Raw genomic sequence first — 19344 nt, 5'->3', positions numbered from 1 at the left:
GTGTTAAATCTACTAAGCCCTTATGAGCAGTGTTGGGAAAAAAGAAAGAAGAACAAGTCTAAATGACATATTAGCAAACAATAAGATGTGGCAGCTCCATTTATATGAAGCTAAAGCACAATTGTGGAGTGGGGCAATAGAAGAAATTGATTGCAAAAAGTATAACATCCAAGTTTCAGAAATTAAATTCTGAATCTATGTGCAGGTCTGAAAAATGAGTTGGCATGGCTAGAATTATTTCTTGTAGAAAATAAATATACTACATGGATTACTACTGAAGTTGCTGACTTTCCAGAGGGCAGAATTTTAATTCTAATGTAATGAATTTCTTCTGCCTTTTTCCACTTTCTTCCTTTCGGTCACCCCTTTAAAAAAACTGTAAGCAGTGGTAGGATTCAGCCGATTTGCACCAGTTCAGCAGAACCGGTAGCAAATTTTTTATTGCCCAGACCGAGAATGGACTTCCGGAAGTGGCATCCACACAGAGAACTGGTTGTTCACATATATGAATCCCACCATTGACTGTAAGTATATAAGAAAGTCTCTGGGTCCTCATTCTATCTAATGAAGAATGATGAGATCTTTGAAGCTAGTACGAAATACAATTTAGCCTTCAATATAGCAAAATACATTTTGGGTTGTATTGCTGAAATATATGATTAATGGAAAACAAGAATTTTAGAGTTAGATATCTGAATATGCTCTAGGTCACATCTTGGTAGCAACTTTACCAGGGTACAATAGAACTCTGTCAACTAGCTATTATGCTATGAAGTGACCTAAAACTATGGTCTTCAGTTTAAACCAAGATTTATGCAATATTTATTAATTCTCTCTACTCAAATCTTGATTTGGTCTTGCTTCACTGTTTATTCTGAAAGCACCTTACTCATCCGTGTCTTTTCTCTTTAATGCTGGATGTAATATTGTAAACGTGAATCTGACTTGACGAATATTTCTGTATAATTTTTATTTCCTTTTAGTCACTTCCCTAATTCATTGCCCTGCTCACATTTTTTTTTCATCTGAAAGTGTTTCTTTGTATTACATTTTCAAATGGCCATTTGTACCTTTTCTTTCATTTTCTCCACCTTCTCCTTGAGTTGTGGGACAACATTATTAGGTGGCAAGCCTTTTTCCAGTTGATTTACAAATTTAGCATATTTGGAAACTTGACCATTCAGTAATTCTGGATCCAAGCTATCAAATTTAGACTACGGAAAATATGTAAGCAAAAAAAAAGTTATTACTTGGAAAACTTTTTAAATATTTGTGTTGTAAGAAATGTACTTTAAAATAATCAACAAAAACCAAACCTTATACAGATATGAGCAGAAAAAATGCTAGCTCCAGTGAAGTCAGTAGGATACTTACTTAAATTAAGAGCATTAAATTTCCATGTATTTCTTTTTTGAAAGAAAGGAACAATATTCGCACCAAGGAAATCCGGATCCTTCTTGGAAGATGAGCACGAGAAAAAACCGATTCAGAATGAGAAATTTTTTAATGAGCTGTAGAGTGGTTGGCCTTGGGCATTGTTCTTCCTTTTCTTTCATTATTTTATGATTTTGTACTTTGGTCCTAGAACGTTTACTGTGCTTTGTTTTTAGTTATTTTGTTTTCATGTTTCAATACAATTGTAAGTTATTCAGAATCCCTTTAAAAAGTTAGGTGGCCTCTTAAAACAAATCGATTTGTCTACCATAAAAAGATCTACTAGGGGCTGCCCTTAAAAAAAAACCAACCCTCGTACAATACAGCTGGTTCAAAACACAGAGTCGTACATACTTGTATGTATTCTTTGATTTCTATCAATTTTCCACTAAGTTTACTCTACACTGATTGCCACATTTCATGTTATTCCTGAAAGGTTCATCTTTGAATATGACATTTAAGGGGCCTAAGAGATTACACTGAAGAAGAGAAAGGACAGTCGCCTTTTCTAGACATAGGCTGCACTTTGGAACACGATTCCTTCTTCCTTCTTTGACAATTCCTGAGGTCTCTGGCTTCTATGAAAAATACATTTTGAATAAAATAAACTGCACGTTTGTGCTTATAGCCATCACATCCTTTTTTTTAATCTCCACGCCATGCTTCTCACTTCCAGGAAGGCCCAAGCAATGTGATGGAACAGATGCAGCCAGGTATTCTTCTGTTTGCCAACCAGCTGTCAAAACTTGGTTAAACCAGGAAGAAAAAAAAAGGGGGGGGGAGGAGGAGGAAGGATGAAGCTGCTATTAAATAAATAGATAGAGTAAGAGGCGGGGAGGGGAACAACAACAACTATGCATTCAGTATAGTGAATTTATATACAAATAGGAAATGGATACTTTGCATTTCCCTGAAATTTATATACAATATTATTAATAAAATATTCACAGTCTCACAGAAATATCTATGTGAGAAATAACGCTATATTTTTTCTTGTTTATTAAGGACCTTCTTATCTTCTTTTTAGTTGTTCTCTTTCAGATCAAGGTGACTTGAAAGCTAGGGAGCCCAAAGAATAATTAAATTAAAATTACTTTTATTTGGCCAGTAACACTTATGCCTCCCTTTAAAACCAAACTTCTTTAAATTGTTAAATCCTTACATTTATATGGATAATTTTAGATTCCAATATACATAATTTACCTCCATCCAGTCTTCCTCAAGTACTGACCATTCAGAAAGAGAATCCCACAACAGTTGTTTCAATTTTAACTCTGCAGAAACTTCCTCCAAAGTATCAAATTTTGTTATATCCACCTTTCAAGAAACAATTGAAATAATTGAATTACATTCATTTGAAGCCCATATGTTGTAAAATATGGTACATATTTGAAGAAAATATACAGTACAAAATACTGATAAATCTGAAGAGTAAAGATCAATCCATTTCAAATAATCAAAGTTTATAATAAATAATAAATCTTTATTGTCAAAGTACAACATGTGTACATTGAGATTAGCTGAGCCTCCCCCCGTGCTCTCCCCCCCCAACACACAGTGACAACAAACCCTCCATCCTATCACACCATGTGAACCGACTACACCACACACCGGCCTCCCAAGTCAATTCTGCATAAGATTATGTCCCATCTAAAAGCCTAATAGCCCACTGATAAAAGCTATTTTTCAGCCTGTTGGCACGGCTGGCTATATTCCTATATCTCCTACCGGATGGTAGGAGAGTAAAGAGATACCGTCCAGGGTGTGAGTCATCCCTGAGAATCCATTTCAAATAATCAGTATATAAAGCTGATGTTTCCATAATTATTTGCTATAAAATAGCATTATTTAAACCAGTTAAATCATGACCTCTGGCTTGCTTTTTAAAAAAAATAAGGCAGAATTCTCTGGAGATAAAATTGAATGGTAACTAAGTCTCCTAGTCAGAAAGAAAAGGAAAGAGGGAAGTAATGCTTTGTTAGGCCCATTGCAGCTTACGCTTATATTGTATTATTAAACCACGTCTCAAAATAAGAATGCGCAAAGAATAGAAGCATCATTTGTTTAGTGCTTAGGAAACAGCTCTACCTGAAACACCGTATAGAAACGTTCAGCACAGTCTACACTCTGACAAAGTAAAATTTGAAATGGTTTTGAAGTGGAAATTGAAGCAACCTCTTTGTCCACTTGTTTTGCATGCCAAGGTCACAAAAGAAGTAGCATTCCATTTCACTTCCATGACTGCAAACTGCAGTCACTGCAGTAGCAATTTTTCTACTCAAAAACAAAACTGGTGTGTAAAATATATATCAACATAATTTTTGGCATTTAGCTGCCTTCTTTTACCTGTATTTATTTTTTTTCATTGCTTTTTCTTTTCTGTAGGCAGGACAGCTCATACAAACGCTAACTACTGACCTATAAGAACTCTAACTTTTGCATTAAAAACAAAGCAATCATTGAACAGATAAGCCAGCGTTTGCAGACAGATTTCCTTACAACATTCTCAACAGTAGCAGGGACACAATTGCCTGTGGTGCAATAATAGTTAGACAGGGGGAAGACTAACAAAAGGAGCCATGTCATTGCCACGATACAACAATGTATTGTAAAACTATTTATTTAATTCATCAAATGTATTTGCCACCCATGTCTCGGCGAGATGTTTTACAATACATACAAAAACTATGCATTGTAAAACAATGTATTGTGTTCTAAAGAAAGATGTGTGATTGATTTCATAGCCTCTTGAGATGGATGATAAAAAAGAAAGCTGTTTGCACATGATTGAATTAGTCCAGATGTAATTTAAAACATATTGATTAGCATGGGGCTATTGTGGTTCCATGCACTATTGTGAATTATGAATGAATATTTTTAATTAACCACAAATATTTATTCGCTGCACACTGAAGAGCTGCATCCAGTTACCAAAGCTACTCCTGTATTTTCTCCTGTAGTTTGGTTAATTGTCCTGTGTTTAAGTAAACATTTGTGTGATTACTTCAATTCTTTCACCTGACCCAGAAATGTAAGTGCTGAGTAGAAAGCAGAAAAGAAATGAAAACACTCCCAAATCCCCAATAAAGAAATATTATTTATTTATTTATTTATTTATTTATTTATTTATTTATTTATTTATTTATTTATTTATTTATTTATTTGGTTTATATACCGCCCTACTCCCAAAGGACTCAGGGCGGTTTACAAGGCAAAATTTAAAAACAATACAATATATAATTAAAATTAAATTAAATTAAGTCTAGCCGCAAAAATTAAAATCACAATTTAAAAACATTAAACCCCTCAGTCCAGACCAGATAGCTCAAAGAGCCAGGTTTTTAGGTCCCGGTGAAATGAACGAAGGTTGGGGGCAGTCCGGAGTTCCGTTGGCAGTTGATTCCATAGGGCAGGCGCGCCCACAGAGAACGCCCTCCCCCTGGGGATCGCCCATCGGCAATCCTTGACCGGTGGTACCCTGTGGAGGCCCTCCCTGTGGGAGCACACAGGACGATGGGAAATTGATGCTGGCAGCAGGTGCTCCCTTAGATAATCCGGGCCCATGTCATTTAGGGCTTTATAGGTCATCACCAGCACCTTGAATCTCACCCGGAGGGCAACTGGAAGCCAATGCAGCTCGTGGAGAAGAGGTGTTACATGAGAGTATCAGGAGACTCCCATCACAACTCGCGCGGCTGCATTCTGCACCAGCTGAAGCCTCTGAGTGGTCCTCAGGGGCAGCCCCATGTAGAGAGCATTGCAGTAGTCTAGCCGGGAGGTCTCTCATTATTAGAGAGAGAGAGAGACCTTGGATAGTACATTATAATTGTATTCTGTTCAGGACTGTATTATAAGAACCAGCAGGATTGAGTGATACAATTAGAATCAACAAACCATTGGCTATTGTTTCAATAGAACCATTCTGGAATATGCAGAATTAGGATTAAATAAACTAAATAAGGCAGACATGTCAAACTTGCGACGTCACGTGACGTCGCGCGACGTATCGGAGCTTTTTTCCTATTGCCGGGAATAGGATGGGCGCGGTTTCTTGGTGACGCATCCGGCCCACGCATCCGGCCCCTGAAATAAGGGATATTAGGAAATCAAGCACTCTTTCCTAACTCTGATTTTATCATTGTGTCCCTATGAAATTGGTTATGCTCAAGGCAGTCGATATTCTACCACAGAGTGGGAATTTGAACCTAGCCTTCCTATTGCAGGCCAGTGTTACAAGTAATATATAGTACACTATCTCATGCATTATGGGACTTGTTTCATTTTGCAAATCACAATTTAAACATCCATCTACAGTACAAACCAAAATGGAACTGTGGACAAATTACCTTGAAGTTTTTCTGGTAGGATTTATACTGGAATGCCCGTTTTTGTATTTCATCAAGAAGGGTTTGCAACTCACTTAGAACTGTTTTTACTTTCTCTTGATCAGCCTCTGCATCCAGAATCTGAGGATCCTATTAAAAAAAACCAGAAGTCATTTTATAATCAGCTATCGTTAAGGTTATATATAAATGCTGTACACCAAACTATACAATTAAATCCAGTGAGGAGAGAGATTATATTCAGTGTACAGTAGAATATAAATGCAATTATTTTTTTCTGCTTGATTTAAATCTTACTACAAAAATTATCATGGAACACTGATTAATTTTTCTCTATTATCAACTGAAAAAAGAGCTAGGCAAACATTTATTTCAATACTTGATAAAAGAGCAGTTCAGTTGAGCATGAATACATAATAAATGGATGGCTCTCCTGCTCACACAGGGAAGCCAGAATTGGGAAGTCTTTTTCTCATGCCCCTGATTTTCCAAGAATGAGTTAGAGGATTCTGTACATGCTGTTCAGCCTTCAAATTCTATCCAGTTCTATCTATTTAAAGTGGGGCTGTCAAGGTTTTCCTATCACTTTTAATGTGTGTCTACCATTAAAACAGATTTTCTGAAGAAAATCGAATTTCATCATATTTCTTCATTCAAAACCCCAAAGTCCTCATTGAATACCTGATTTATGAAGTTCCTTATACTGGATCCATTGAGTTTGTCAATTGCTTCTCTTGCTTCTTAGTCAAAGACTTTTCATTGCCTTTTTACCCAAAACATGTTTTTTTAATATATTAAAATATGATGCTAACCTTGAGAATTTTTGCTGGCAAAGCATGATTCTACCACATAGCATGGCTTTCTAATTCATATTGGGTTTAGCACGCACAGCTACTGAAACTAATAATAGTAAATAACTAGCAAATAATAACAACAACTATATAATGCAAAGACCTGCAAATAAAAATAGAATGACTGTGGCAAAAGAAAGCACACGTAGCACCAATTGTAATAGGCCCATGGGTGCAATTGCAAAACAACTGGAGGACCACTTGAACACCATCGGCACTGACAAAATTGGCATTGACCACTGGTCAGTTGCAAAAGGCAGCTTTACTTGGAACAGCTTACCTTCTGTGACAATACCTTTAACACTATAAAACATCAACATCTGTCTATCACAAGTCCATGGGAAGGACTTGATAGCTGGATAAAAATGCAAATCCAGTTTTAACATCTGGCTGTGACGAGTCATAATTCAGTAATTTATGGATTACAAAAAAATTAAATTAAATTAAATTAAATTAAATACCTGTGCTAGAAGTCTAACTTCTTTAACTTCTTCATTTAGATCATGAACATCTTCATCTAGGAGCTGGCAGAATTTAATAATGCTGGCATCTCTTTCACCCACAGATTTATCAATTGCATTACGAACAGCAACAATAGTTGGCTTCAAACTTGAAAACAAAGCAAAATCTTCAGGAGGAGTTGGTATAATATACTGTTCAATAAGCTGATACATCTTAGAAACCACTTTTGATTCATCGTCAAGAATTTCAATCTGAGGGAAGGTAAAAAAAAAACCAAATTATTTTTCTGTTTTGTTTGCAAATACTTTGACAGGTTAGCTTACAACACTTAGCGATTCTAAACTGTTGTAAAATGCCATTTTATATATAGGGCAGAAACTGATATAAAAATTGCACTAAGAGATCAATGTTACCCACTACCTACTGAAAAATCAAGTTCAAATGCACTCCTTCTTGCTCTCACTCTCTCTAGAGTGGGAAAGATAATTTCAATGACTTACCTGCTCATGATCACCCATGCCCTAGTCACTTCCCATTTGGACTACTGCAATGTACTCTACAGGAGGACACACTTAAAAACTATTCAGAAACTTCAGGTAGTCCAGAATGCAGTAATGCATACGGTTTGAGGCACCTCAGAGTTTGCCCACACTATACTGTTGCTATGCAAGCTACACTGGCTAAGTCAATTCCTTTCCAGGTACTGCAATTAAAGGTACTAGGCATCGTCTTTAAAGCCCTATATTGCACAGAGTAAGGTTGTTTGAGGGGTTTCATTTCACTGGATTTCATTTCACTGAAGTCATATTCTCATCCAACTAGATTGGATTTGCCCCAGGTCCTCTCTGTTAAGTGTTGCCATCTGGCAGGGATCTTGGAAGTGAGCCTTTTCTATAGCTGTGCCTACCCTATGAAACAACTTCCCCACTAACATATAGAGAGCCCCTTCTTCTTTTTTTTTTTTGCTTTTTGGACAATCAAGACCTAGCTTTTCCCTTAGGCATTGGACTTAGCCAAATTCGTGCTATTCTGCAACAGGCGCTATTCTCCATTTTTAAGGCAGGGTCCATTTGTTTGTGGAGTTTGTGAGACCTTCTTACAAAGGGATCCTCCTACAGGTGCACAAGAATGACACCTGCTTTGCCACAAGGCTAGGCTCTGTAAAAAAGCTGATTCCGTATTGGGCAGGACACATGTCTCAGAAGCTGCAAAAAAACCACACACACACACACACAAAGGCAAGTAGAGTGCTGCTGGATCTGCAGCAGGCTGAATCCTGTAAGTTCCTGAGTGGGAAGGAATCTGCAGCCAGCCTGATTTCTTCTTGGTCAATTGGTGAAAAGGAAGCTGAAAGACTGTGGGAACTCTGAGGGCTAAGAAGTGGAGTAGGGGTACCTCATGGGTGGGGGAAAGCCTTGGGAGAGCCTGGGCAGCCAGGTCTGGGTCTGCACTAGGCCTCCCAGTGCCTCCCAAATTTGAGCCGCTCTCTGCTCTGCTTAATAACCTGCCCGTTCGTTTAATGGCAGCATCATGGAGAGCAGGGGGTGGGGCTCATTAAGTGCGGTCATCTTGCTTAATGGCCATCACCACTTGTGACCATAATGGGAAGGCTCCATTGTAATCATAACTCAAGGGCTACTTGTACAACTGAGACTCATCAGTACACTTACCGCAAACTGGGATGACCACTTCTAGTAGTTTCATATATATACTGTATTAAGATGAAGAACAACAGTCATTGTGTTGGACGTGCCCCTGCCTCTGGGTCATGGTGGAGACAGGGATGCCTTGCCCCACTGGCTCCCAGGTTGAGAGAAAAGAGGGGAGGAGGAGAAGGGGATTTTTTTTTTGTTTTGTTCCTGGATCATCCAAATAGAGGGAAGGCAAAATGCCTCATAACCACAGCCTCGACATGTTTCCCTAGCAGCAGCCACAATTCCAGGAGCCGCTCCCTTATGACAATGCCTCCTCATTCACAGCAATCACTGGGGCCAACCCAGAATCACAGTAGACAAATAGCACCTCTGTCTTGCTAGAAGTCAATTTCAATTGCTCTTTCTCATCCCAGACCTTCACAGTCTCCAAGAACTAAAGAAGACTTTGGCAACATTTCCAGCATGGCTCAAAATCACAATAAAAAAAACCGGAGCATCATCAGGACATAATACTGTCAGAGTCTAAACTGCCAAATGAACTCAAACAACTTCGAATGGAAGGAAAAGGAACTGATCCCGATAGATCCCCACAATGAGGCAACCATCAAATCAATCTATGGTTTTCTACCACCATTACCTGGAATTGCCCACTGAGGGAGAAGCAAAACCGCAGCAAATAATTCCAGCGCCCAGAGACAATCCAAGAGGATACAATGGTTGATGGTATTGGTGGTATGCCTTTACCTTTTGACTAAACCTAGGGACATTCGCCAACTGTATATAAAAAGTAATAATGCAAATTCATTTTTAAGATCAAGTTTGATGTGGCAAGAGACACTGACTGTGAATCAAATAACCGAAAGAAAATCTATAGACTTGTAACATTTTGATTGGTCTTGCAGAAGATACTGCTAATTGTACAATCATTTTTCCTCTGGGATGAATATATCCAATGAGATTTTCTACAGCTTTTACAATACAGGTAATCCTCATTTAGCAACTGCCCTGTTTTAGTGACCATTAGGAGTTACAACGGTGATGAAAAAGTGATTTTATGACCAATCCTCATATTTATGACTTTTGAAGGTCTGTAAGGCGAAAGAAAGCTGAAGTAAGGTCAAAAGCACAGTCCGGTTTTTACTTAATGATCACTTCACTTAACAACTGACTTGCCAATTGTGCCTGAAAACAAGTACTACCTGTACTAACTAGACTGGGTGTAAACTCCACTGATTTTACTGTACATCTCCATACATCCTGCTGTCTTCTAAATATTTTCTACTTCAGTTAGTGCCAACAAGCCAATGGCAAGGATTTGTGAAAGATGTTGGAAACATCTGGTGATCACTAACCAGGCACTGCAGATGTGAAAGAAAATTATTCTTTGATAGGCCACATAGCCAGCTGTGATACATAGTTTCATGCCCTATTTATTTCAACTAGGATGTACAGCAAGACCTGATTTAAACATGCACATTACATTATATCTACCTCCCAGGAAAGCAAATGTAGAAGAGAAGTGAATGTGTTCTCTTTGTGTGCTGTATAAGGGCTTTGGCTAGCCACTGCTTGAAAAAAAATATACCCAGTTCAAAAGGATCTATTTGATTTCTTATGAGAATATGGGTTTCATTAACTGTAGATAGAAGATGTCAGATATCTAAAACAAGCAAAATGCATCTGGCACTGGCAGCAAAATGAAACTTGTTAGCCCGTGCTACTTAATAAAAGCAGTATGGCGAACTTACCCTATCTTGTATTTCATCAAGGAATGTCAAGGTCACCACATATTCAGTAGTTGTACATGGCAGAAACTCAAGTTTAAATTTAGCATCATTTGCCTCAGCAAGAATGGTGTTCACTTTTTTCTTTGCTATTACAGGAAGCATTTCATTAATAACCTAAATGCAAAAAAAATCATTAAAAGCAGTGGACAGATTATAAAAAGGAAAAGTTACATTTAGACAGAAATTTACTTAACACGACTATTCTTCAGTCAAGACTATGTAGCTCATAATGAGTACCACATCATGATTAAATGGACATAGGTGACTTTGGGTCAGTCACTCTTTCTCATGTGGTTGTTGTGGGTAAAATAGGAGAAGGCAGGCGTGTTGGATATGTTCGCCACCTTGAGTTGTTTGTAAAAATAATAAAGGCAAGATATAAATAAAGTAGATAAAATTTTGGTTCATGATGTATCGACAGAATTTTGCAAAATGTCTTCTAGCTATTGGGAGTAGAGGTCAATGCCAACCACACCCCAAGGGGCACCCCTGTTGCCCCTAAAACTGTTTTTGAATGATTACAAATAGCTAAAATGGTGTTTGATTTCAAAATTTTGTAAGGTCAACATTTTTCAGGATTTTGTTCAAGAATATACAAATGTCATGCAACTGCATGAGATCTGGTGAAATTTCAGTTATTCTGGAGGAAGAGATGCCCAGGCCATCAGAGGAGATTGCATAATAGGATCTGGATCTGTTCCATCGCATTTTCTTTCCACGGTTTTCCATAGAGTTTAATGCACAATTTTGAGCCAGTTACTCTATCTTAACCCAACCCTGAACCCCAAGGTTATTGGAGGGACTAAATGGAGGAACATTTCTATTAGGTTCCAAAGAAAAATTGGGATATAAATACAATCAGCAATCAATCAACCAAAAATCCATACATCCTTGATGTTACATTGTCTCTCTCACACACACTTTTTTTCTGGAAAATCCCCTTAGTATGCAGAAACTTTCTTTTTATATTGGCCTCATTTCATTTCTAATCTGGCATGGGAACATTAAAACTGAAGTTAAAGGGCAATGTGGATTTACCTCCAAACAGCGCTTTGGTGATGGAATTAGTTTGTCTTTCAACTTTTTAGCGTCTATGAGGAACAAACCTAGTGGTCTCTTTTGTTTGATTGCCAAAGCTTCTTTGTGTTGTCTGTGATATTTCTCCAGTTGTTCAGCAAAAAATTTAACATCTGTTTATTTTAAACAGAAGGATACAGTTAGTCATTTACAGATTGCTTGGGGGAAAAAACCCATTGTGTTTCATGGGAAAGAATAAAAATACATTTCCCCCTTTTTATTTAGAAAAAAGATTATTATTATTTTTATAGACGAACAGAGATCATTCAAAGTGGATTATCTTCTCCTGTCTGGTCTATAGAGAGTTGTTGTTTTTTTACAGAAATTAACAAATGTTTATTTTTGTATGAAAGCAGCCACTCCCAATTCCAGAATGTTATGAAATCTAGACGCAAACAATCTCTTCAGCTCAATAATACAATTTTATAGAAGTGGTAGGCTTTCAGGCCAGCCATTTGCTTAACAATGGCATATTCCATTCTGTTTTGTAAGTGTTTCTCTGATAAAACATCCCGGAAAATGCGAAAGCTTTTAACTTTTTAAAAAAAATGGTTGCTGTAAAAAAAATGGTATCGCTTCTATGGAATATTCATTGCCGATTTTGTGAGATTAACACACCTATTACAACTGTGAAGAGCTTTGGATTGAAAAGTACAATAGCACTTCATTGAGCAAGCATGCTGCCAGCACAAAAAGGTATGAGGGCGAAGGTTCGTTCTCCGAGCTTGTGGGTTGATTTCTGAATGTTTCGTTACCAGGCTAGGTCACATCTTCAGCAGAGTTTAGGGGATGTCAGGGTCTGTGTTCTATTTATAAGGGCTTCAAGTGTGGATGTGTTGCGTGAGGGTTTTGTGATGGGTCAGTGAGTCTTGTGATGGGTAGGTTATATCAGGTCAGGATCATTGGGAGGTGAACTGCTGGTGTGGGGGGGCTTGTGTGAGTTGGTTGAGGGTCAGTGCTGTCTCTAGCTGGTGATTCTGAGGAGTTCGTGGCTGGTTGTAGGTTGACGTGTCTGTTGATGGAATTGCTTGCGAAGTGCCAGGCTTCGATGAACTCACAAGCGTGACGGGGGGCAGAGTGGCCGATGATTTTTGTGTTGCTCCAATCGAACTGGTACTATTTGGTGTCGATGTGGGTAAAGATGAAGGATAAAAAAGGTATCTATAGAGCAGGGGTGTCAAACTCAGTTTCATTGAGGGCCGCATCAGCATTGCGGTTGCCCTCAGGGGGCCGGGTGGGTATGGCCAGGGTGGGCGTGGCCTAGTGGGTGGGCGTGGCTAGAGTGCGTATGGCCTACTGGGTGGGCGTGGCCAGCTCTACATCAAGGGTGCCTATGGGGGCCTGGGCAGGAGTGGGACAGATCTGAGGGTCTCTGGCAGAAGGAGGGTCTCTGGGCCAGGGCCAAGGCAGTGGGGGCCGTTCCCTCACTGTTTACAGGATGGCTTCGCGGGCCACATGAAACCACTTCGCGGGCCACATGAAACCACTTCGCGGGCCGGATCCGGCCCCCGGGCCTTGTGTTTGACATGTCTGCTATAGAGGGATGTAAGAAGTCAAGGAAGGCAAACAACAAAAAGGATGTTGTGTCACTGCAGTGCATATTTCATATTCTTTTCATCATGAAACCTAGTGTAAACTCCTACGTGCAGCAACGTTTCGCAATTCCTTACAGTAGTTGTGACTTTTTTGTGGACTGCAGTTTCCAATTCCAGTGTGATCCTGGGGAAAGGCTTGTTTGCAGATTGACGCTTCAAGTAGACTCTGTACCCTCTTAAGCATCATTTTGCCTTTGAAGTGCAATTAACTACTAGTGAATTAAAGAATCAGAAAGAATCTAGAATTATCTACACTACACACACTTTGCATGCCAGGTGCTCCTGGAACTAGCTAACCATTCTATCATAGAATATTGCAGTCTCCCTCTATTTTTAATCAAGTTCAGTTCAAAAAGGAAACCTAAAGTTGACACCTGGTAGAGAGAGAATTTTAGATTTCGTAGACAAATATTAATGGATCTAACTATGGTCTGAATTTCAGACAGTAATGATACAAACCACAGTGGAGCAGATTATTAAATCGTCACATGTGCAAGTACGTTTTAGAAAAATCCCTTTTAACATTTAGTGGACATTCAGCCTTGAAAGATACCCCTTGCCCCATTAGGCCATTAGAGCAAGAATGTATTCTTTTTGTGTGTATGTGTGTGCGTGCGTGCGTGCGTGCGTGCGTGCGTGTATACAGGCACACACTTTATCTATAGTCCTTTAATGCTTATGTCATCTGGAGAGCAGTTTTGGTTTTAGTGATTAAGGCACCAGGCTAGAAACCAGGAAATTGTGAGTGAATAACTTTGGGTCAATCCTTTCCTCTCAGCCCAATTCACCTCACAGGGTTGTTGTTATGGAGAAAAGGGGAGGAGGAAGGAGTATCCCGCACGTTTTCCACCTTGAGTCATTTATAAAAATAATAAAAAGCAGGATAAAAAAATATTTTAAAAAACATTAGAAGTTCATCACTATAGAACACTATGCATTAACCTGCCAAATTTAATTATGGATACACCCGCAAATATTTCCATTTTAACCACTATGTCATACCACACCTAGTCAATGAGCAGCTACACACTGCTCACCGTTGCCTAATGCTGAAACTGATGTACCTTTGTCTAGGGCCGCTTTGCAATGCTAACGTGACAGCTAAAGAGACAGAGACCATCTTTTTTAAAGGGCTGCTAAGATTTGGCTTAGGTACAGTTGCCTTAGCTTTATTTTAGAATGTAGTAAGAGAGATCCTTACCATGGAAAGTAAAAAAAAGGAAGCCTCTTTTCCCTTTTTTTAATAGGTAAAGGTAAAGGTTCCCCCGCACATGCGTGCTAGTAATTTCCAACTCTAGGGGCCGGTGCTCATGTCCGTTTCAAAGCCGAAGAGCCAGCGCTTGTCCGAGGACGTCTCTGTGGTCATGTGGCCGGTATGACTAGACGCCAAAGGCGCACAGAGCGTTGTTACCTTCCCACCGTAGTGGTCCCTATTTTTCTACTTGCATTTTTACGTGCTTTCGAACTGCTAGGTTGGCAGAAGCTGGGATGAGTAACAGGCGCTCACTCTGCTACGCCACACTCGGGATTCGACCCGCCAAACTGCCAACCTTCTGATCGACAAGCTCAGCGTCCTAACCCACTGAGCCACCGCGTCCCATATTTTTTTTTTAATAGAACATATGAAATATAACATTTTCAGATAAAAATAAGATCTCCTTCAAATTAAACCTGACTCCTAGTGACTTTATGGAATCGCATGTATTTCAGGCAACACTACCTCAGTCGCTTCTGTTTCTTCTGGGATGTTCTGACGATGGTCATCCCAGAAGGTCCTGCTTAACATTTCCAAATTTGATCAAAATTGGCTAGATGCTGCCACCTACAGTAAATGAACTGGTTTAATGCCACATTCAGGGGATTTTCCATAATTTAGATACTTCAAATGTCTAGAGCCATCTAGCCCCAGTCCTAGGCCTTCAGCTGCCTTTTATAAAACCTTTTCGCTTTAGGCCTCCGCCACCGTGTGCAAAAAAAAAAGTTCAATCAATCAATTTCAACTTCTCACGGGAAAAAAAAAGATCTCGCAAAGTTGGAATTGATTGATTGAACTTTTTAGTCCCGCCCAGTCTGCCGTTACCACCACAGCCACACCCACCCAATGAGCCACGTCCACCCAATTTGCCACACCCACCCAAAGGGCCATGCCCACCCAGCACCTGACGGTACATAAGTGGGTTTTGGGTTGCAGTTTGGGCACTCGGTCTCTAAAAGGTTCGCCATCACTGGTCTAGAGGCACAACTCACTCTGTTAAGAAAATCATTTTCTTATCAAATGGGGCAAAAAAATGTAACAAACAGTCAAATAATATTTACCAGGTTCTTCTTTCTTCAGAGCTTGCAAATCAAGGCTTTCATTTTCTCTGAAAAAAGATCTAAACTTTTCAAAAGTAGCTGCATATATATTTGCTGAGTCAAATGCTGAATCAATTGTTTCCTAAGAAGTGAAAAAGATATTTAAACTATTATAATCTTTGATTAACCTCTATCCATATAATGGTTCTATTTCATTTCTTCAATTTTATATTTTTCACTGTCATTTATTACTATGCTGTGTTATTCTTACTTAGGAGCCATGACAGCAAGCATATAAACGTTAGTTAAAATGCCTACCCTAAAGGAAGTAATCATGATGCTAGCTTCCTATTTACTATCAAATTGTTTTTAAGAGTAGAAAGACAGTTTGTTCAATAGAGTTCAGTAGGCCTTTACTATGCACTGTTATCAGAGAGATCCAGATTTAAGGACTCACAACCATGTTGCTATTAGCCAGGTGTTCTTACTCAGCTTAACTTACTCGCAGGATTACTGTTGTAAGGATAAAATGAGGAGATTCTCAGAAAAAAGTTAGATATAAATGAATATGTATTTATTAAATGGATTAATGTTCTTTAAATATAATTATATTAGGAGAAACTGTACAACCTGCATTTAATCAGACATTTGTTTTTTAGAAAAATTCTTAAAAGATGTAATCTTCAGTTGAGCTGAACCTAAGCATTACCCAAATCCAACTTTCTTTTTAAAAAAATCTATTAAGTCTTCATTTGCACTTAGCTTTTAAGGAACACCTAATAAATTCATTCCATAGCTAATTTGACTCCTCACTGTGATGCCCACTACCAAAGCTGTAAAGTGTGCACTATTCTTTTCTGAGGACTAAAGTATTATTAATTACCTAAATAGCAGTTGCAGATAATGGAAAAGATCTATCAACACTCCTTGCTATGGTATTATTCACAGCAAGATGAATATTATTCCAAAATCAAATTTGTGTTGCAAAGAAACCTCTCATTGACATCAATGAGCTTTGATTATAATCATTATCACAAGCCACCAAAGCAGCTGAAATTTGCATTAACAAATCTCCCATTGTTATTAGTGGATTATTACTCCAGTATTGAACAGACCCCCACAACTGTTGTTTCCCTTTTGCATGTATTAGACGGAGATATGGGTTTAACCTTACAATTTGGTTCAGAGAAATTTTATTAGCCAGTTAATTTTGCCCCCTGACTTTCCATAGTGTCTTCCATTCATTTTAGATATATAAGGTAAAGGTAAAGGTTCCCCTGCACATGCGTGCTAGTCGTTTCCGACTCTAGGGGCCGGTGCTCATCTCCGTTTCAAAGCCAAAGAGCCAGCGCTTGTCCGAGGACTTCTCTGTGGTCATGTGGCCGGCATGACTAGACGCCAAAGGCGCACGGAACGCTGTTACCTTCCCACCGTAGTGGTCCCTATTTTTCTACTTGCATTTTTTTACGTGCTTTCGAACTTCTAGGTTGGCAGAAGCTGGGACGAGTAACAGGCGCTCACTCTGTTACGCGGCACTCGGGATTCAACCCGCCAAACTGCCGACCTTCTGATTGACAAGCTCAGCGTCCTAACCCACTGAGCCACCGCATCCCTTTAGATGTATAGATATAGGTATATAATAGCTGTTGTAAGAATATCTTTAAAAATTATTGATATTAGCGCTTTTCTCAGAGAAGAAAAGGACTAGGAATGGAATAAGTGTGAAGCCACCTACATTTGGCAGCAGCAATATAGGAAATACTGGAGGCACATGATAACTTTAGGGACAATAGAAAAGGCATCAATTCATACCACACAGGAGAAGACAATAGTAAATCCATTCATTTTTGCAAAAAAAAAAAACACCACATGGATAGAAAAACTAAACTGATGGATGATGTAGTGCTGGACGATGGGCCCTTAGGTCATTGGCACTCAACATGCTACTGAGAAAGAGCTAAAGATCTTTCAGAATAGTAATGGTGGTGATAACATAGCTAGATTAAAGTCTTTGGGATGTCTAGTTGCTGATGTTGCCATATAAGAAAAGAAAAGCCAGAGATTCAAGATAGAATTACAGTAGGAACACACAACATAAGAAGCATGAACACAGGAAAGCTCAACGCAGTGTAAGATGAAATGAAATGATTATAAATTGACACCTTAGGCTTCAGTAAATTAAGATGGACTGTTGTGACTCAGGGCCAGCCTGTGGGCCCGACAGCCGGGTCCGATGTATCGGAGGACTCAGATGTGGGGGAGGAGGGAAACGAACCGGCTGATGATGATTTGGAGACTTTGCAGAGTCCTCAGCCGGGAACCTCTTCTCAGCTGTGTGAGCCCGAGAGTGCGGAGGATGATGACCCACAGCTGGCCCTGTTCAAGGACGCCCGACGCAGGAGGCAGACGAGCAGGGACAAACAAAGGAAGGCTATGGGACTCCTCGGGAGGAGGCACAGGGAGACCACGCCCTGAGCTCTCTATAAAAGAAGTGTTTGGGGAGGGGCTAGTTGCTGAAAGCAACTTTTTCTTTGAGAAGTCAAGCTCTTGTATTTTTGTAACAGTGTAATTAAAACTTGGCAGAAGCCTTTTGATCTTGGACGCTTTCCAGACTCTTCCTTTGATTAGGGGTGCGAGAAGAGGGCTGGTTTAGAACAGTTTGCTTTCAGCCACCCACCCCTTAATACTACGATGGAGCAGCTTCTTGCCGAGAATGTCCAGCTCAACCAGCAACTCACCTTGCTGGCCACTCAGGTGGCACAACTGCAGGCTCAGGTACATGCTGCCCCCCCACCCAGGAGGAAATGTCAGATAGCTATGCCGGATAAATTCGCTGGTAATCCAGAACTGTTTCCTGCCTTCCTGGGACAATGCCAGCTTTATATCAGCGTGAAAGCAGCTGATTTCCCCACTGACCGAGATAAGGTGGGATTCGTGTTGAGCCTTCTGTCGGGAGATGCAGCTCGTTGGGGCACGCCTCTGTTGGCACAGCCTAGCCCTTTGTTGGATAACTTTGGGGGGTTTTGTGACCATATGCGCCTCATGTACGAGGACCCGATTAAGGCACAGACGGCCACCCGACGCCTGAAAGCTTTGAGGCAGGGTCAGCGCCCTCTACAGGCCTATATCAGCGATTTCCGGCTGCTTAGCCAGGATTCCGCCTGGAATGAGGCTGCGCTCGTGGATGCCTTTCAGGATGGCTTGTCAGAGGAGATGTTGGATGAGCTGGCCCGCGTGGACACTCCCTCAGACCTGAATGGGCTGATCCATCTTTGTCTGCGGATCGATGCCCGGCTGCAGCAGCGTAAGAGTCGCCGTGCCACCCCACAGACCCCTGCCGCCCCTGTTGTGCGTGAGCCCCCGGTCCAGAGGGAGGAGCCAATGGAGCTGGGTGCCGCCAGGTCCCGTCTATCGGTGACGGAAATGGACAGACGACGATCGGAGGGGTTGTGTTTTTACTGTGGGGACCCTGGACATTTGGCTGCTTCTTGCCCGAAGAAGCGTCAGCGGGCGTCAGTGACCAAGCCTGCCCTGAGAAAGTCCCCTGCTTTGTTATCGGGAAACGGCCCGAGCCCGATCTAGACGGTGTGAAAGATCGGGCGACCCACAACATCCACTCCGAGCGACGCCGTTCCAACGGTGCCTGTGAACCTCCACGGCATTTGATTTTGGAGGCACGTCTGATCCTCCCTGGCAAGTCAGAGGGGATTCCAGTCCATGCCTTAATTGACTCTGGGGCTACCACTAACTTTATGGATTCGGCCTTTGTGGCCAAATGGGCTGTTCCCCAGTGTCCAGTGGATCCGCCCATGCTTGTGGAGACCATCGATGGTCGAGTGCTCCTG

The 19344-nt window shown here is 40.3% G+C and overlaps 1 protein-coding gene across 1 annotated transcript in view; it reads right to left on the bottom strand.

Annotated features, from left to right (window-relative positions):
- The window catches only part of DNAH6 (dynein axonemal heavy chain 6), a gene marked incomplete at its 5' end in the record, with an annotated part of 188976 nt that overhangs the window by 147441 nt on the left and 22191 nt on the right, over positions 1 to 19344 (bottom strand). Inside the window, 7 exons of the mRNA XM_083353480.1 lie at positions 1071 to 1214; positions 2638 to 2751; positions 5781 to 5909; positions 7090 to 7341; positions 10494 to 10646; positions 11571 to 11722; positions 15521 to 15641. Of these exons, the coding sequence (XP_083209606.1) occupies positions 1071 to 1214; positions 2638 to 2751; positions 5781 to 5909; positions 7090 to 7341; positions 10494 to 10646; positions 11571 to 11722; positions 15521 to 15641 (1065 nt within the window). The remainder of the gene's footprint in view (positions 1 to 1070; positions 1215 to 2637; positions 2752 to 5780; positions 5910 to 7089; positions 7342 to 10493; positions 10647 to 11570; positions 11723 to 15520; positions 15642 to 19344) is intronic.

Source organism: Vipera ursinii (genome assembly GCF_947247035.1).
Source record: "Vipera ursinii genome assembly, chromosome: 2".
Lineage (NCBI taxonomy): Eukaryota > Metazoa > Chordata > Lepidosauria > Squamata > Viperidae > Vipera > Vipera ursinii.
Note: the sequence above shows the minus strand (reverse complement) of the source record. Positions and strands in the feature narration are given on the sequence as shown.